At 29.3% G+C, this 19,166-nt stretch overlaps 3 protein-coding genes and 1 long non-coding RNA gene across 4 annotated transcripts in view; 2 read left to right on the top strand and 2 right to left on the bottom strand.

Moving 5' to 3' along the window:
* Nucleotides 1-10,655, bottom strand: part of LOC140443853 (ATP-binding cassette sub-family F member 2) — a 30,082-nt gene extending 19,427 nt beyond the window's left edge. The window contains exons 1-7 of the mRNA XM_072535332.1: nucleotides 10,571-10,655; nucleotides 10,215-10,414; nucleotides 7,828-8,189; nucleotides 5,009-5,310; nucleotides 4,350-4,548; nucleotides 1,561-1,881; nucleotides 587-778 (exon numbers count right to left, since the gene is read on the bottom strand). Coding sequence (XP_072391433.1) covers nucleotides 587-778; nucleotides 1,561-1,881; nucleotides 4,350-4,548; nucleotides 5,009-5,310; nucleotides 7,828-8,189; nucleotides 10,215-10,386 — 1,548 coding nt within the window. The 5' untranslated portion in view covers nucleotides 10,387-10,414; nucleotides 10,571-10,655. The remainder of the gene's footprint in view (nucleotides 1-586; nucleotides 779-1,560; nucleotides 1,882-4,349; nucleotides 4,549-5,008; nucleotides 5,311-7,827; nucleotides 8,190-10,214; nucleotides 10,415-10,570) is intronic.
* A 30-nt stretch (nucleotides 10,656-10,685) lies between these two features.
* LOC140443852 (uncharacterized) lies at nucleotides 10,686-13,185 on the top strand. The gene is made up of 4 exons (XR_011951273.1): nucleotides 10,686-11,047; nucleotides 11,108-11,355; nucleotides 11,514-12,028; nucleotides 12,097-13,185. It is a non-coding gene; the product is annotated as an uncharacterized lncRNA (long non-coding RNA).
* A 37-nt stretch (nucleotides 13,186-13,222) lies between these two features.
* Nucleotides 13,223-16,061, bottom strand: LOC140443851 (zinc finger protein 862-like). The gene is made up of 2 exons (XM_072535331.1): nucleotides 15,849-16,061; nucleotides 13,223-15,793 (listed from the first exon to the last, which is right to left on the bottom strand). Exons 1-2 carry the CDS (start codon nucleotides 15,854-15,856, stop codon nucleotides 13,693-13,695), a joined length of 2,109 nt encoding a protein of 702 aa, XP_072391432.1. The 5' UTR covers nucleotides 15,857-16,061; the 3' UTR covers nucleotides 13,223-13,692.
* A 1,217-nt stretch (nucleotides 16,062-17,278) lies between these two features.
* Nucleotides 17,279-18,748, top strand: LOC140442813 (uncharacterized protein C18orf19 homolog A). Its single transcript, XM_072533785.1, has 2 exons — nucleotides 17,279-17,776; nucleotides 18,275-18,748. The coding sequence occupies exons 1-2, from the start codon at nucleotides 17,427-17,429 to the stop codon at nucleotides 18,684-18,686; spliced, it is 762 nt and encodes a 253-aa protein (XP_072389886.1). The 5' UTR covers nucleotides 17,279-17,426; the 3' UTR covers nucleotides 18,687-18,748.
* The last annotated feature ends 418 nt before the right edge of the window (nucleotides 18,749-19,166 follow it).

Below are 19,166 nucleotides of genomic sequence, written 5' to 3'. Positions count from 1 at the left end.
TTCAAAAAATTATATAAGTATTATTGTTCAAAAACAAGACGCGCAAATTGTAACTTATAATAATAATGGAAATTAATATTTTAGAAGTTTTTGGACTGAATGGTTTTATAATTGAATTATGAAGTTAAATGTGTCGATAGCACATTTAACTTCATCTTTCATCACTCACTAGATGTCTCTAGTAGCATACTCTGGTAATTATTTTTTCTATAATTGCTAGAGTAGTCGGTGCGTTTTGGTTTAGTTTGAGTTTTCTTACAAGCTCTCTCTGATGACGGGAAGACCCAGAAACACGTGTCAGGGAGTGGTAAGAAGCTCAAATTAAATCGAAACGCAACCATTTTCGTATATAATTGAATTGTTAAAAATGACATGAAACAAAGTTTCAAATGAACATTTCTTGTCATATATTCCCATTTATTAAAATAATTTTACAAAATGGCGCTCTTTCGCCATTGAGAGTTCATTTGCAACTGAGTTGAGTTACCCAAAAATTTTAGACACCCACTGTATACTTTGTTTCGTATTTCGTATCAAGTAAAGTGACAGATTTTTTAAATATTTTTACATTAATAAGTGAACCTACCTGTTGTCGCCCCGTAAGACCATACCTTCCTATGATTTTTCTCATTTCTTCTTTTTCTTTAATATCCGGAAATTCTTTCATCATATACTCAAGCGGCGATAGGTCTAAATCTAGTAGTTCGTGCAGATGCTGATGGTACCGGGCAATACGTAAATGAGAATTTTTCCTAATCATACCTTCTGTTGGAGTAAGCTAAAACAAGTTGATTAACATTATGTATTTATACATTTGAATTTAGCTCTAATTTTGAAAATATATTTCTCTCCGCCATTGGCAATTAGTGTTACGCCACTGTCTCCTAACCTAACAATAGAAAGCAGACGCCGCGTTGCCAGAAGCTGGCCGAAAGATCGAGAATTTCGATGTAGAGCCGGACCGTATAAATAAGTTAGATTTTAAAGTTTAGTCTAAAATAAACTGTTGTATCGCGTGAGCTGTAAAATAAATTAATATTGTGTTACTTTACTAAAGACTGTACTAAATCATTTAGTGTAAATAAATAAATAAAGTGTTAGCACATTTTAATAATAAATTAAAAGATTGTAATAATAATAAATAAAGTTAATAAAAACATTACATTAGATTGACAGTTTCATCTTACTTTGGTGGTTTTCAATATCAAATTCGGCCAAAAAGGGTGAAACGGACTGTATTATTGTTTTTGGCAAGGAGTTTTTCAAAAACGATTTCCGGATTAAAAGTTGAAACGCCAAAGACAAAAACAAGTGATTTTAATTATAATTGTTGCGGTTTATTCATAAAATATGAATATTCAGTGTCAAATATATACATCAAAATATTTTCAGGATTTTTAGTGAAATTAGAAGTTAAAATTGTATAGTAAATATTATAAACAAAACATTAATAAACTTTGATCAAATAAAAGGCATATATGTGCTCGATATATGCCTTTTATTTGATCAAAGTTCATTTATTCGAACATTCAACCTTATATTTAAAACATTAATACTCACATCACCATATAATAATTTCAAGAGAGTACTCTTTCCTGCTCCATTGGGTCCCACCAATGCTAACCTAGTGTCCAGATCTATACCGAATTCCAAATTTTTATAAATCCAAGGTGTAGAATCATTATATTTAAAACTGACATTTTGTACCATAATCACTGGTGGAGGTATAGTACCACAACTGGGGAAATAAAAAGTGACAATTTTGTCACTTACCACTTTTTCAGTTAGACCCTGAGCTACCATTTTGGCTAGCGTTTTTTCTTTGGACTGCGCTTGTCTCGCAAGCTTTGCTGATCCGTGCCCAAATCGTGCAATATAGTTCTACAATAAAAAAAAAGTTATATTTTACTATAATTACTTTTTTATAAAACTATAGTTTTTATTATTTAATAATATACTCTAGTCAATGTTCCCATATAATGAAGTGTCAATTTTTCAACAACAAAAAAAACACGTTTTCAGATGGTTTTTCGCGAAAAACTAACCCTTTCTTAAAGTGCTTGAAAAAACTTTTATTTTAGTTGTTTTATGTAAAAGTCAACCATCAAAAAAAAGTAAGGTGACGAAAGTCACTCCTTAATTACCACCTCAATTGAAAATAACTGTTACCACTACTGTTGTTGAATAAATAGATTTTTCGATATTTTAATGGACTGTATATTGAGTTATTTTCCGCTGTACATACAATAACTTCTGGACTTGAATTGTAAACTTATTGTAAATGCATTGCGTAGACCAATGATGGCGAACCTATGACACGTGTGTCAGTGCTGACACGCGAGCTCACTTTTGGTTTAGAAACATTTAAATACTTTATTTCTATATTGATATTAATATAAAAATCCCAAAGTCTGGGAATATGTACATCAGCTATGGTATGCACTGAGTGCACTCGGCTACATTCGGCAAACAGACGCCCTTGATGGTCATGTTACGTGGTTCAAATAACAAGATGTACAGTGTAAAGTGTGGTACGCGTCATTATCTGTGTCGTAGAAATATCTTCGGTATGTTTGAATCTTGTGATACCAGTATTCGGAGCAACAGCATTGCAGAAATTTAATAGGTAAGCAGCCTATACACTTTTTATAAAAAAATGAATACTGTTCAGGACATGTAACTTCAGGTGTTTTTTCAATTTGGCCAAAAAGTCTGTCTGGCGAAATTTATGAATGTCTTACAATTGGGAAAATTACTTGAACTTTTTCTATAACTGAGAGACTCAAAATAGCCAGTTTGGTAACATTTCTATGACCGTGGAGTTCTTACTCACAGCCATCACAGAACAAACAAACAATTTTTGCATTGTTACTAAATTCAAATGTTGTGAAGGTATGGTAGAGAGCTGACGCTATTTCATTGGACCTTTCGGATAATCCAGTATGTCCATACACATGATCTAAGATAGATTCAATTTTTCCTTGGAACTTCCTTTAACTATAGTAAAATTGTAGAAATTTAGTTGCATACTACAGTAGGCTGCTTGGCTTTTGCAATTGTGGGAGTACCTACTAAGTTTTTTAGTTTTGATCTACTATTATAGATGTGTCGATTGAAATATATACCGCTGATATAAATTTTTCACTATTTACATTAGTAAAGATTTATACAAAATTCATGCAATCAAGTGTCAGATCTAAACATAACTTTAGAATCAGTGTCAATAGGTACATTGGGAATTGAAAAGTGCAACATTGTTACAAAAACATTTAATCATTGATATCTCTATTTTTTTTATGGGGGCATCCAGCTGTTCCTTTTCTATTGCATTATCTATCAGGAAGTGTTGTGATTTTCAGAACTAAATGATATAATGTTGTAACAAAAATAGTGAATTTTACAGTTGCCCAGCCACTTACAAACGAGATTTTTCTGTGTTTTTACTGGAAGTTGAATCATTCCACTGTGGACTATTAATGTTCAATAATATGAGACATTTGAGTCAAGGGAAAGTATTGAAGAGATTTGTGGAGCGTTTTGACAAAATTTTAGCATTTATGTATTAAAAATAAAGATCTAATAAATGTTCCTTAGGTCAAGAATCATATCTGGACCAGCAATTGAATGTTCTTTACTGACCTCTCTGTTGATATGAATGAACTTAACTTAAAATTACAAAGTTTGGAAATGTATTGATATTGTTTGATACCACAAATCTTTTCAAAGTAAATTTAAATTTCAAGCGAGATATTGAAACTAAAATATAGAAATAAACAAAGAAATATTTCAAAAAGGCAATAGCACCCTGTGAAATGGAGTCCATACTTCTGTATTAGAATATAATAACTATTAATTCAACAGTTTAGAAGCTTAGAACAGACAATTATAATAAGTATCTTAATGTAGTTAATTACAATACTTTGAAATTCAATGGAAGCAAATTAACAATTTAGAGAAGCAGTTGATATATTTTCAGAATAAAAATTCTTGAATATTTGATTCAAGGATTTGTTAAGTTAGGATCTGTAGTTGAAAATATGGAACGAAATCATTTGGATGATAAAAGTGAGACAACTAAGAAGAAGAAATTTTGAAGTCTTGGAACAGATTAAATGACACTTATACCAAGATTTAGCAACGGCTTCGCTAACAATTTTTTCATCAACATATTTTTGTGAGACATTATTGTTTTCAGCATTAAATAATATGTTCCTTCCATGAGCGTCATGAGATTGTTAGATTACTAAATAAGTCAGAGTAACAAATGTAAGACTGTAGTTAGTTTTATATTTTTTTTATGTTGATTATTGTAACAATGAACAATATTTAAAAGTCTATCTTTTACTTACCTTCATATGGTTGATTTGATCTTGTTCCCAATTATACTGTTTCATTTGATTTTCCAAAAGTTCCATTCTAGTCCTAACAAAGGCATCATAATTGCCGGTATAATATTTGAGCCTTTTTTTATTTATGTGTATTATGTTTGTGCATACACCATTTAAGAAATCTTGCGAATGTGATATCAACACTAATATTCTCTTGTAACTAAAAATAAAAATATCTCTAATACTGACTAATTCTTGATGAAGTTTTATTTTACAAATATCACATCGAAAACATATCTTTTCCTAATGTAATTAAATTTCAGATGACAGTATTTATTATTTCTTGTACAAGTATATTTCTTTTTATAATTTTTTTTTTGTTCAAGAGCAAATGGACAATTTTCAGAAAATCTTTTCATTAGCTGGAATTATGATTACATTTCATTACAGGAATGCAAATGCGTTTGTATATATGCCTTAAAATTTAACCAGAATTTTAACTTCCTGAAACAAAATATAGCAGTATATATATGAAGAGACCAATGTCACTTACATAAGAAATCCAGATACTATAAAATATCTTAAAAACATTGTTAGTGATTGTGATTTGTCATATTCTGTGAACATCAGATTTTGTACTACATAAATAAATGAAATATATTTTAAATTTAAGTCCTTACTTTCTTAATTCCTCTTCTAACCATACACAGGCATCCAAATCCAAATGGTTGGTAGGTTCATCTAATAATAGAAGATGTGGCTTGACATAAAGAGCTCTAGCTAGTGCAATACGCATTCTCCAGCCTCCGCTGAAATCTTTCGTCTTTTTATTCTGCATTTCTCTGGTAAAACCAAGACCATGTAGAATATTAGCAGCTCTTGCTTCGGCTGTATCAGCTGCCATATCATCCAATCTCTCATAGATATCCATTAGTTGTTCCTGAGATTCATCATCTTCACATGCAACTAACTCTTCTGCCAACTATTAAAAAATTTACCAGTAAAAAATCAAGACAAAGTAAAAAATAAACTAAAGTATATATAGTAAAATCGACAGAAATATGTAAAATACAAAGAGGTGTCAGACAGGGTTGTATACTATCCCCACTGTTATTTAATTTATATTCAGATAGAATATTTAAAGAAGCGCTGCATAATTTGGAATGGGGCGTGAAAGTTAATGTAATTCTGATAAATACAATCAGATATTAAAACCATACCATATTTCTTAAAAATATCGAAGTATGTGTCAGGTTCGCCAATTACTTCAATAGGTCGTATTTCTCTTTCTATATTTCCAAAAACTCGGTCAGGGGGTAAAAAAGAATGTCCAACAACAGGGTATGTCACTGTAACTTTTTTGATGTGTCGTAGTGCTTCTGTTTTAAGTTGAATTTTTAATTTCTATGATTGGAAAACTACCATTAAAGATGTAGTGAAGGTACCTGGTTTATGGCATTTTCAATTCAAGGCCTCTAAGAGATTCTTTTTAAGAAAGGATAAAAATAACAAAATTGCAATTCAAGAAGAGCCACACTATGCATCTGAGCTGTTGAGTTACAGAAATGTTTATACAAGGGGCAAATCCTTCGAAAATATGGAACCTACCATCATGGATGTTGGAGTTCCAGCAAAATTACAAGACATAAAAGGCCTTTTCATTAAGCATTAAGCATTTGGTGAAGATTGGATTACTTTTGATTTTCTTTTCCTTCAAGGGGACCAAAGTGATAGTGCTCCTGAAGAAACTGACAATGAAGATACTGTAATGCAAGATAATGTAGACTTAAGAGTTTAATGTTAAGATTAAAAACATTTAATATTCTCTTTGTGTACAATGGCACATGGCATGTTTACTATATTTATTAGCAATTAGTTGTTTCATAACTGTCTAAGTTGATTAAATGCTCCTGCAAAACTACTTAAGTTAAAATTACTCATGCAAAACTGTCTATGTTCAATTTTGAAATTTAAATAAAAAAACTATTATTGGCACCTGTTTTTTTATCTGACTCGTACCGATTCTATATTAATCTCTTCAAAATTAGCACAAAGCAAAATATTTATTTTCTATTTGGATTAAGAGTTAAATGTATTTTTTACTTTACTCAAATTAATTGTTCATACACATAGCGGTGTTTGCAAGTGGACTACTCAATTCAATACCTACCACAGTTTTTTAATATCTAATGCAACTATTTCCAACCAAGGTAGTTTTCATCTTTCTATAATCTACTTCTCCACTTTATTCATTGCCTATATTTATATTCTAAATATTTTCATTTTTTATATGTTCTTTAGGAGTCTTCCTATATATTTTTGAACAATTGAGCCTGTAATTGGTTGAACTGTACATTAGGTCTTTGTTGATTTCCTAAATGTGTCCTCCACTAGTTCATTCTTTACTGTATCTCAGAGTAGCTTCTTATTATCTTTTCACTAATATCACTAAGACTAATATCATTTCACAGGATTTCCTCGTTGCTTATCATTTTTAGCATATACTACAGGAGATTTTGTTATTATTTTATATAGCGAATCCTTTGTAAAACAAAATTACATGGTCATGTTCCAATTTTCCTCCACAGACAGTAGTCAACAATATCCAGGTTACATTTTTTAACACTACAGTAGGCATGTAATCACCAAAATTATTGTTATGATTGGTTTTAGGTTTCTCAGTTCACTATATATTATTTTTTTTTTTAATTAAAATAGTTTAAGCTATACATATAAAAACTCCATGTTTTGTTTTCTTCTGCTACCCTGGATTTAACTTACATTCATACGTTCATATTTTATAGCTTCGAAATAGTGGACTGTCTGTCTGCGTACCAAATGCCTAGTTCTCCAAGATCTATTTGGAATTTTTTGCTTTAATTTTGAATATTTTTACCACAGCTATTGGATGTGCAATGACTGAACATGAATATTAGTTATTGAAATGGTAAAAAAAATAGTGGAAAGTTGATAGACTTGTCTAAGGCCATGATTTACCACAAACTCTCTTGCTTAATCATACTAGCACATAGTTCTTTTTATCAAATAACAACTATTGCATTAGCCAAATTGCCATATATTTAGATTTTCATTCCATTGCAGAGTCTAACTTTCCATCCACTTTTCATTATGCTGTATCAATTTCTGTTTTTGTATAATCACTAGCACTTAATTGAGGAAGAAAAATATTTTTTGTATTAGAAGCATTGGACATGAATATTAGATAAATTCCAAACTGTAAAATTGATTTCCAGCATATATTAGCTATAATCAATTAAGTAGAGTAATACCACATTCCTTCGAGATTCATTAATATTCAGCTCAGTGGGGTGCAAGGTGTGAAATTCCATAAACAAAGGATCTACCTGTTTTATGGAATAATCCCTTGTTTATGGAAATTCACACCTTGAACAATAGCAAGCTGTTGAGCTGAATAATAACAAATCAACTCTTAGAAATTGGTAGTACTATAACAATTATTATAAACTTAAATTCTTACCTTTTCCAACCTCACTCTTTCCTCATCTACCTCCATAACACATTCAAGAGCTGTTTTATCAGAAGCAGGCATCTCCCTAGTTAAATGGAAAATATCTATATGATCTGGAATGGGTACTTCTCTGTTACCAAGTACTGCCAAAATTGTGGATTTTCCACTTCCATTTAAACCCAGAAGACCATATCGTCTACCACAGTTCAATTCCAATAAAGCATCTTGTAACATTTCACAACCATGGAAAGTAATGGAAAAAGTATCTATTTTCACATCTCTAGATTTTGGATGCACTGCTAAAGAACCAGTACATGCCCGAGCCTCTGCATTCAAACGGGCATCAGCTTCAAGTTTTGCACATAAGGCTTCTACAATAAATAATAACTATGTGATAGAGTACAAACAACTCAATAAATAATGGTGAATTCTTTAAGATTGAAATAATATTATTGAGTATATCATCCAAAAATACACATTTTTGTTTAATTTGAAATTTAATTATTTACATTTTAAACCATATTTTACTGTCACTGTTTATCATATTTGTTACTGAACACAAGAGAAAACTTAAATATATATTTATATTTTTGAAAGTAAAAAGCTTATTTAAACGAGCTTATTTTTATTCTTGGAGTATTATATTTTTATTTTTTAAATGATATATAAAATATATATTAAGTTTTTTAATTTACTTTAAATTTAATACTGTGTGCCATTGATATAAACTCTTCACACTTCTTATTGGGCAAAAGTAATATTACTAATATCAACAAGTTTATTTCCATAAACTAAACATAATAAGGCATTCAATCCTCAAAGTGTAAAAAAGTACAATATTATGTAAAGAATCTATTATATCATATAGGAATCAGTAACATGCATTAGGAATGTGGGTGTGACTCTTTACATCCTATTAACTTTTTTATCTTACATTTCCAGTGTAGTATCAAAAATAACTGCCGGGTTTTATAAAAATATGTTAATTTATGTATCTTCAATTGTTGTAAGACCAAATATAGATTATGGTCTCCTATAGTTTTCGATATAAACTCTATTCATTAAGCTAAGTCTCACTGTTTAGCAAATTTGTTAACTAATTTTGTGCCATGTTTCAAATAAACTTACTGTTTACTAAGTACTAGCTGAAATATACTTACTGCAACAGTAAGTTCATTTCAACATTATGAGTGGTAGGAATTTTTATATTAGGGATTCTGATAATGACTCAAACTATTTCCAAGCTCAGTAAATCATTTATAACAGATGTTTTTAATAAAATATGTCAAAATACTTTTAATCCATATAAGTGACAAAATCCTAGTGATATTTAACCTACTTTAGGAGCAATAAAAATGATCTTAATTTTAGAGAAATAAAAACTTTAATTTCATTTTACATCAAATTTTCATATTTAAAAACTTCTTTAAAGTCTTTACATATTCTATTATACCACAATAAAACATTAAATAAAAAGTTTAAACAATGAACATGTGTCATTGAAAATGAAAGTTATCACCAAACTTCTTTTTACAAGTAATTTCAGAAAATCATAGAAAGACAAGACAATATACTAGAACAATGAACAAACCTTCAGAGCACCAAGAGCAGCTTTACAATGATACAATGCTTTACGACATACAATGATGATAAGAGTTCTAGTGTGATTCTGTGGTGGGTGTTCAATTAAAAAAGAACATAAGGAAAATATATACACTGAGAGAAGTGCTAGTTCAGGGTACCAGGATCTCTTCACAATTAAAGAAACACCACATTAACTGAATGGACCCATGTAATATCATAATGAGCAAAACTACATAAATCATAAAGCACATCCAAGTTAGGAAAATTAAATAGTAGTATTACAAAAGTTGACATTACAACAGTTTCCAGTACCAAGTTATACTGGTATAACTTGGTCCATAATTAGGGATTAATTAGATATCAAGTATAAAGGCTACTGGGAAAATTCAGCCCTATATTTTCTATGTAGCAGCAGGCATTCATTAACAAAATTAGCAGTATTATACAAATACACCAAAGTAAAATAAAACCATGATATAGTATTTAAAATTTTAAACAGAGAATACATTTGAATTCAAGAGTTGCTTAACAGTTCTTCCTACAATATAACATTAATATAATTAAAAAGACTAAAAGGACTTAAGTATATTGTATAAATTGATGGAAAAAATTGGAAAAAACTAATTTAGCTAAATTAATTTTTAATATTTATAGGTATAGTAAATTCTAATTTGAACACGTAATTGTACAATACAAAATTTTATGTAATTATTAAAATGTAATGTCTCACTTGAAGGATTAAGGTATAAAAAACTATGAAATTGTTGATTTCAGATAATAGACAAAAAATATTGCACATATAAACGGGTTACCTTCAGCACTTAAATCATTCGAGCCATTTGTTGCACCATTACTGAGACCATTTGTTTTAAGAGTGTCATTTTGCTCTTCTCCTTTTTGTTTTTCATTCTTTTTTCCTGCTTGTCTGGCTTTTGCTGCATCTTTTTTACGTTGTTGTTCACGTTTCTTAGCGTCGGAGGGCATTGTTATTAATTAATTTGAATACTTTATGCTAAAAGAAAAAAAAATCTAATTTAACAAGTATTGAAAGTTCATGGAAAGTTACTGATATAGGCACTAATTAGGGTAAAAAAACTTCAGTTACTCTATTTAGTACTTAGCATAATTGTAAAACTACTACATTATCTAAATAGGACATAAAACTTACCTCGATAATACCTAAAAATAAAATCGGCTCAAAATTACATGTGTCCTCTAATTGAATGGACACAAAAGAGGTCTATGGCAGTGCTGCCGTCAAAATATTTAGGAATGTACTAGAATTATTCATAAAATGTACTAGATTGTACCAAAGCAAGGTAGTAAAAGACAGGTGACAGGTTGCATGGTAACTCTGACATTGACAGAATGAAATATGTCACCGTGACGTCACCCAGGGGGGTCAATTTTACGAATTGTTTGAAAACAGAGTATGATTTGTAAGTGGTTTGAAGAATATACTTTGTTGTTAAATATCGTTATTGCTTTAGTTTATGTTAATATCTTGAAATATAATGTATCTATAGATATCATTGAGTGATTTTTAGTATACAACTTGGACCCAAAACTCTTATACAAATGTTAAGATACATTTAATGTGGTTGTGTCTTACTGGATTTTATTTCTTCTGTATTGTATAGTAAAGGTAACATTGGGATTAATGCAGGAAAAACATAACTTAATTAAATTTTTTTTATTGATTCAGATGACTGGTGGAAATATTTGTAGTGTAGCAATCTGCAAAAATAATTCAAAAAATTCCAAAAAGGATGGAAGGAATTTAATGTTTTTTACATTTACAAAAAATTCAAAAGCAATGGATGAGCAAGGATAAGTGGTCCTGTTTTAATAAAAGAGTTTGTAGTATAATACACTTTCGCATGGAAGATTATGAGGATGCTTTAAAAGCTAAACTATTAAACATATATACAACCTAAAAAGCTGAAAAAAATGGTAAGTAGATATAGTCATTTAAATGTTCAGCAAAAATGTGTTAATTCATTGACTGAGTTATTTTTGTGATTGATTTTTACAAAATAAAGTAAAAAACAAACAAATATCATTAATATTAACTTCACATAATTCGTTGTAATTAAAACTTTTAATTTTAGCAATTCCCTTGTTATTTCTACTGCCAAATGAAGATGACGTAAAAAAGATAAGTGTAGGATCAAAACGCATGGCCAGGAAAGAAAACAAAGATATTGTCGAACATAATTTTACAGGATACTAAAGAGGAGCAGATAAAAGCAATACAAACAAATACTCCTACACAACATATTGATTTACCAGAAATACCTTCATGTAATAAAGAATCAAAATTAGATATATTAAAAAGAGAACTAAGGAACATGAAAGAAGAAAACTTAAAACTTCAACAAGAACTTCTAGAAAAAGAAGATACTGAAAAAATCTTAAATCATGGTTTAAAGAACTTTAAGACAACTAAACTGGAAAGCGAAACTGAGTTTGAATTATCAAGGGCTTTTAAGATACTTTAGTAAACGAGCTTATATTTATTTAAGGAAAACATTGCATTATCCACATTGCAACAGTGGGTTGCAAATATTATTATATTTTGACCCATTGTTTAAACCAAAATTGTTTGGAAAATTTCTTCTCTCAAGTAAGTATCATAGACGTATCTGTATTATAATTTTTGTATATCGCAATCATCTGATATTTGTCTTTTAGTTGAGAACTCGTGTTGGCCTACATGACCATCTATCTTCTGTGAATGAGATGTCAATATATATTGCTGGATTCTTGGCAAAGAAACCTAAGAAAAACTATCCATTTTTGGGACAATACACACACCAAGCCGAATAGAACTACCATAATTATTGTCGATTGCCCTCATTCCTGCAAAATTTATGTTTTGGCGGTTTAACAGAACCTCTAAAGATTGGAACAATAAAGTTTTTAAAATGAATACTTACTTTTAACAACTTCGAGATTTATTCAGAAAGAAAGAGGATATTTAAAAAAAAACCACAGACTATAATGCGACCAAGGTAGAAGATATACCAAAAGAATTAATACAATCTTTTGCAAATTTTGTACAATACAAAAAACTTTTAACTCGTGTCATCCTAATTTTTTAAATGATTCCTTCATTTTATTTTATTCAGAATGTTCCTCGAGTGAGGAGAAAAAAAATTATTGTAATTTAAATATATATATGTAATAGTTTCATTTAAAATTATAATAAATTAATATTGCAGCTATCTGAAGATGGATTAAACAATAAATAAACTGAAACGTCATGAAATAAGATGTTTTTTTTTTATTTTGAACAAAACCTATTAAATAATCATTTATAAATTCAACAGTCATTAAAAATTACTAATCAGATGAATATATAAAAATGGTGAAAATCCCCTCTATCATACTGGAATTATAGTTTTTTTATAATTTACTGTTAATAATATATGTACTACTTAAAAGGTATCATTTAATGGAATCATGTTTTAATATTTTTTATATTCTATTATATAATCCAGTAATATAATCAGATGTTCCTTAAATATATTGAACTTACGGGAAAAACTACTAATTCTGATAAATAAATCTTTAGTTGAATCTCTTTTTCAGCATGGTTTACTTGTTTGGATTAATTTATAATAATCCACTACATGCTTTATCTTTAATTCAAAATTATGTACCCAAAATAATTAAAAAGAAAGTAAATTGTATCCAACCCATTATTAATATAGTATATATGTTTTAGTCAAATGTATACACAAGAAAGAATCTACTTCCAATTTAATATAGTAATGCTATTCTACTACATGTTTAGTTGCAATATTTTATGATTTCTGTAACTCTTAAGGTACTTATCTCCCACATTTTTTAAAGATTGAATGAAATAATTAGTCATTAAAAGTCCAAACGTATTTTTTTCAATATACATAGATTAATAGGAGTATACTACAAGGAGTAAGGAAAATGAATTTGAATGTAGCATTCTCCCCGCCATTAGATTCTCGACGCTGATTGGTGTAAAGTTACCAGAAAACCTGTCTATTTACTAACCTTGGTACCCAATGAATAAATTAATGGGGAATAGTAGGGGAAGAGGTGGGAAATTTGAAAGAAAACAGATATTATATATTTTTTGTCTTTTACAAAATTAGTTTTTAAAACTTAACTTTAAAAAATTCTGCTACAAATTAACAAACTAATTAAATTCTACGATACAAAAAAACAAGTATGTATTAATGTAAAAACAAACTAAAAAAATTAAAAATTTAAGGTTTAAAAACAATAATTTGAATAAAAAGTAAAAAATCAACGTTTATACTGCTTAAGTAGATCACTCGGTGGTTCCCAATCAAAGCAGGTTAGAGTTTTCGTTATTTCTTTTGTTAATAATAAATTTTGGCATGTTGAGGTACTCAGACAATTTCTATTTTTTCTTTTTATTAAATTTAATGATGAAAAAACTCTTTCTGCTGCTGCGCTGCCATGAGGTAAGCAAGATATGTTCTTGAGGAACTTACATAAAGTTGGAAATAATGGTACACCCAACGGATTTTTACTAGAATCCAACTCCAAAATAAGTTCTTCCAAATCCATTTGATTATTAAATTTATTTTCTGGCAACTCTGATAGTAGTCGCCATTCCAGATTTAAATTTTCAAGATATTGATGTGATACAATATTTGGAAATTTTCTCGCAAGTTTTATTATGCTTATTACTTTATTTTCAGAAAATATATTTATAGGATCCAACCACGTCAACTGCTGGTAGAGTTCATCTCCGAACGGAAAGCGATTTTTTATTTGACTTGACAATTCTATATAAAACTGGAGGCATCGTAAACGAAAATCATGCAAGTCTTTATCATTAATTTCCTCACCACTATTATCTATAATTTCTTGAACTTGAAATCCCAGATACATATTTTCAATAGACACAAAATGTCTTGGATCATTTGGATCAATAATATGTATGTTTGTACTATTAACATACGTAACAGTCATATAATTTTTTAATATTTGTTTATACAGTGCCGAAATTCTTGGTAAGATTTGATGTAATCGTGGTTTTTCTGACTGAAAGTCAACATTTGCTACATTCACTATTTTTAAAACGTATGATAAAAACAACAAGTACATTTTATACATCTTATTTTTTAAGGCACTGAGAATATTATCTGTTTTATGTGTTTGATCCTCAAACACTGCATTTGTAAAATATAACACGAGAGCATCATATTGTAATAAAATTCTATCCACTACCTGTTGTAATGATAGCCACCTGGTTTGTGATGGTCTGAGGAGTCTATGTGGTTTTAGATCGCAAAATTCTTGGAATTCCTTAAGAATATTTAATCTTTTGACACTCAAATTAAAATGTGAATAAATGTCTCTAACAAAATCTTCTACAGATCGAGGAAGTTTTAAACATGCGTTAGAAGAACATAAATTTAACCAGTGTGACGTACAACCAACAACAACTAGATGCGGTAAACGGTCTGTTAACAATTTTCGAACTCCATTTAGCTGACCCATCATGGTACTGCAGTTATCAGCAGAGAAACCCACCATATTCTCAATATTAATATTATTTGAATTAAAAAAAAGTAGAATTGCATTAAATATATTTTCTGCTGTACTACCATCATTTAATTCTAACAGCCCTAAAAAACTGTCTCGAACTTTTTTCAATTTTATTGAAAAATATCTTACGAGTATGGCTAAACACTTATTTGTCGATACATCTGTGGTTTCATCGATAATGATTGAAAATGTTGTTCTATTTATGTCATCGACTATTTGGTTTTTAACGTAGGGTCCAATTGTGTTATTAATAATTTCTGTAGTTTTTGTACGACTACATTTTATTTCCTTTGCAATTTCAGAATCTTTGCAAATAGATTTGATTAAATTTGGTAAATGTTCCATCGTTTTAAAAGATAAGTCATGTTCTGCAATAAACACTGCCAATTTTAATTCACCCTGTTTAACCAACGTTTCATTTTTTAAAAAAGTTTTTTTTATAGATACATCAATAGCTACAGTGTTTTTCTTATGTGTCTCATTTTTCAGATGTATAGCATTCTGTTGGTGACGATTAAGATGGGCCCGATTACCTCTAATTTCCTTATTACACAATATACAATAAGGATACTTACTATTTGGTGCTTTTTTGCACCATACAAATTCATTTTCCCATCCAGTATTATATTTTTGAGGGTATCGTTTTTTAATAGTTTTTATAATACTTTTTTGTTCATTGGACGAAGAATATTCGGCCGCATCTGATTCAGCAACGTTCATGTTTTCACATTGTGTTTCCCTTACTGATTTTGATGTAGATGGTGTCGGGATTTCAGTTATTTCACTTGTCGATGTAGACGGCAACATGGGTAATCGTTTCACAAATCTAAAAAACATTTTTTGTATACATCCTTCCTGTAAATATACTATTGTTTACTTACTTGTCCATTTTAATTGTAAGAATTTAGCAAATTGCAACCAAAAACCAAAGAATATAGACGCTTAATATCTTCTTTGCAAAAACAATACAAAAATGACAACTTTATTCACACTGTGTAGGTACAGACTGTAACTGTATTACCGACACCGACATTAATCACATGCAGCGTCATCTAACAGTAATCGGTCTAAAGTTGCCTTAGTAGATGGAATAAGGTACCTGCATTACCCGGTTTTGTGTTTTGTGCCTTTATCTATACATAAAAAAGAAAAATGAAAGGAATAAAAAATTATTTCATAAACTACACAAATTGACATTTTTATATATCTGATTAGCCGTATAAAATAGATTGCGTAATAATTGTACTAGAAATGGGTGGATAACTTACAAAATGTACTTTTGTACTCATGTGCTAAAAATGTACTAGAAATAGTACAATTGTACTAGATCGGCAGCCTTGGTCTATGGCTGGCGAATGTGACAGTCAGTGACAGTTATGTTTGATTTGACATTTTAAATTAATTTTAGTCGATTTTACGAAATGTTGTTTTACTGATTATTGAGACAAATGACTCTAGCACAGAATATAACATCAGAATGCCCACAGATGTCGCCTTTGAAGTTTGTCAACACGCAATTCTCCATATTTTAAACGGAAACATTGACTCGAATTGAGAAATTTATGACAAGCTATGACAGAACTGTAATTTAAATTTTTAGAGATTAATAATTTAGTACATTTGAAATAATTTAATCTATTTTTTAACTAAAAGTACGAATAAAATAGTGCACATTATGTCTATAGTTGCCGTAAATAAATTAAACCGGGTTAATTTTTCTATACACACAAGATAAAATGTCACGGAACAGCACTGGTTCCGTTTAAAATGTGGCTGATTCCGTCTGCGCGTACTTATTTTTTCAACATCTCTGTTTTTTCAAGGAGAGTGGGCATTCTGATTGTTTATTATTCTGTGACACTAGTTTCCATTGCTTACTTTTATAGCCCTAATCTTAATCTAAATGCATTGCCATCAATTAATATATTTATTAATTATCTTTTTTCTGTTTTTAAGAGAAAATAATACATTTTAGTAGTGATAGTCTAAAACCTCAGGCACAGAATAAATAACAATCAGAATGCCCACTCTCAGACGCCGCCTTCGAAGTGTGTCAGTACGCGATCGCCATATTTTAAACGGAAACATAGACTCAAATTGAGAAATTTGTGACAAGCTACGACAGAACTGTAATTTAAATTATTAGAGATTAATAATTTAGTAAATTTGAAATAATTTAATCTATTCTTCAACTAAAAGTACGAATAGCATATTACGTCTATAGTTGCCATAACCACAGAATAAGAAACAATTGTTTGCCAAAAATTGGCATTCTGATTCTGATTCTCTGAGGTTGAATAATCTTTGCTTTGACAATTTGACAATTGACATAATGACTGACCGGTGTTTTGGTTTTTGATTTATATTTTTTTTTGGAAATGTAGGTTACATATATTTTAAAATTAAGTATTAAAACATATACATGATTTTTCGAAATAGTGTACATCACTAACATTAAAATGGCAAATGTTCTTACAAGAATTGTTTCAAGGGCAGCATGTGGTAGATTAGTCAAAAGAGAATTTTCCATACTTTCCTACTACCCTTATCCTTGCATAACTAGATTAAACAAACGCATAAACGACTATAGTTTTAGTTGTGATAATTATAATCTAACATTTCGTATCAATCCACAAAAATATAGTATTTGCAAATATTCCGATAATAAAAGGGGTGAAAAGCCACCTGAAAAGTTGACACTTTTTCAGAAGTTCAAGCAAATGTATAGGGATTATTGGTATATATTAGTGCCAGTTCATCTTTTCACGTCCAGTATTTGGTTTGGTGGATTTTATTACATGGCAAAAAGGTAAATTATTTTGTAGGTTCTAAATCAATAATTTTTACTGACAATATTACTTTTTACATTACATATAATTTGGGCAATTGTCAACTTTTAAAAATAGGTATAGTATAGTAACTGTTTAACAATTTTTTAAGAGCATTATGCAATAATAATTGCTACTACTATTTTATTTTTATGTACTATGTACTATTTTCAATGTTCCTTTAGACATAAACACTTCAGTTGATATCGTTGATATCAATTTTAGCAATTTAAAAAATTGTATTAGTCTTTATACTACGCTACTAGAAAAGTATATTTAATAATGAATATTTTGATTGTACGAACAAGTTTTATTAAACATGATTTAAAAAATCCGCAGGCACACTTAATTAACCTAATTAACCAATGTTAGCTATTCAAATTGAGGTTGACAAATTGTTTATTCTTCTATACTTCTGTAAAAAATTATGATATTTACTTATTTTATTGCAAATTATTAAAATAATCTTTTGGTTGCAGTGGTATTGATATTGTACATATATTGGAATCGTGGCATGTCAGTGAGAAGGTATTAAATCCATTGAGAGACTCAAGTATGGGTTATCTAGCAGTTGCTTATGCATGTTATAAGATTGCTACTCCAGCAAGATACACAGTTACTTTAGGGGGAACTACCATTTCTATCAACTATCTGAAAAAATGGGGTTATATCAAGCCTGTACCCAGTGCTGAAAGAATGAAAGAAATATATCACGAGAAAAAAGAAAATATTACTAAGACTGTACGAGAAGGTATAAAAGAAAAAAAGGAAACTTTTATAGACAGTTTGCATGAAACCACAGAGGGCATAAAGGAAAAGAAGGATAACTTGTTAAAAACTGTAAAAAAATCTGCTGATATTAAGAAAACAGAATTTAAGAAAAAAACTTAGTGTAGCTAATGTATTGTTTTTTAATGATTTTTGTTAAAATATATTAAAATGTTATTTTTTAAGATTGTTGTAATCTTTTGTTTACAAGCTTTACCTAGAACAGATCAAAACTTATAAAATCAGAATTATTTTATAAATTAAAATATATTTTAATAAATTAATATATCCATAATAACTGATTATTGTATCAATGTACACGAAATGTTTCATTGCAATACTTGATACATCTTTTTTTGCATTTTTTTTGCTGCAATTGTTTGAACAATGCTATTTGAAGCATTGTAAAGTTAAGTTCAGAATTTTTTTTAACCAATAGTTAAGTGGATAATGCATGGAGAGCCAAAAAAATAGCGGAAAGTAAATCAACATTTTATATATTCCTGCTTTCTAGTGTCACAATGCTATCTGGTAGGAATTAATAAATGAGCTCTCACAAACAGTTTAAAATTAAATAATTTTAAACTGTTTGTCCTTGTTCTA

Source organism: Diabrotica undecimpunctata, chromosome 6 (genome assembly GCF_040954645.1).
Source record: "Diabrotica undecimpunctata isolate CICGRU chromosome 6, icDiaUnde3, whole genome shotgun sequence".
Taxonomy (NCBI): Eukaryota; Metazoa; Arthropoda; class Insecta; order Coleoptera; family Chrysomelidae; genus Diabrotica; species Diabrotica undecimpunctata.
Note: the sequence above shows the minus strand (reverse complement) of the source record. Positions and strands in the feature narration are given on the sequence as shown.

What these genes read in the sequence shown, in the direction of transcription:
- LOC140442813 (XM_072533785.1), top strand. Translation starts at nt 17,427, where the DNA reads ATGGCAAATGTTCTTACAAGAATTGTTTCAAGGGCAGCATGTGGTAGA. An exon ending in TTTTATTACATGGCAAAAAG is followed by an intron (nt 17,777 to 18,274) that starts GTAAATTATTTT and finishes TTTTGGTTGCAG; the next exon opens with TGGTATTGATATTGTACATA.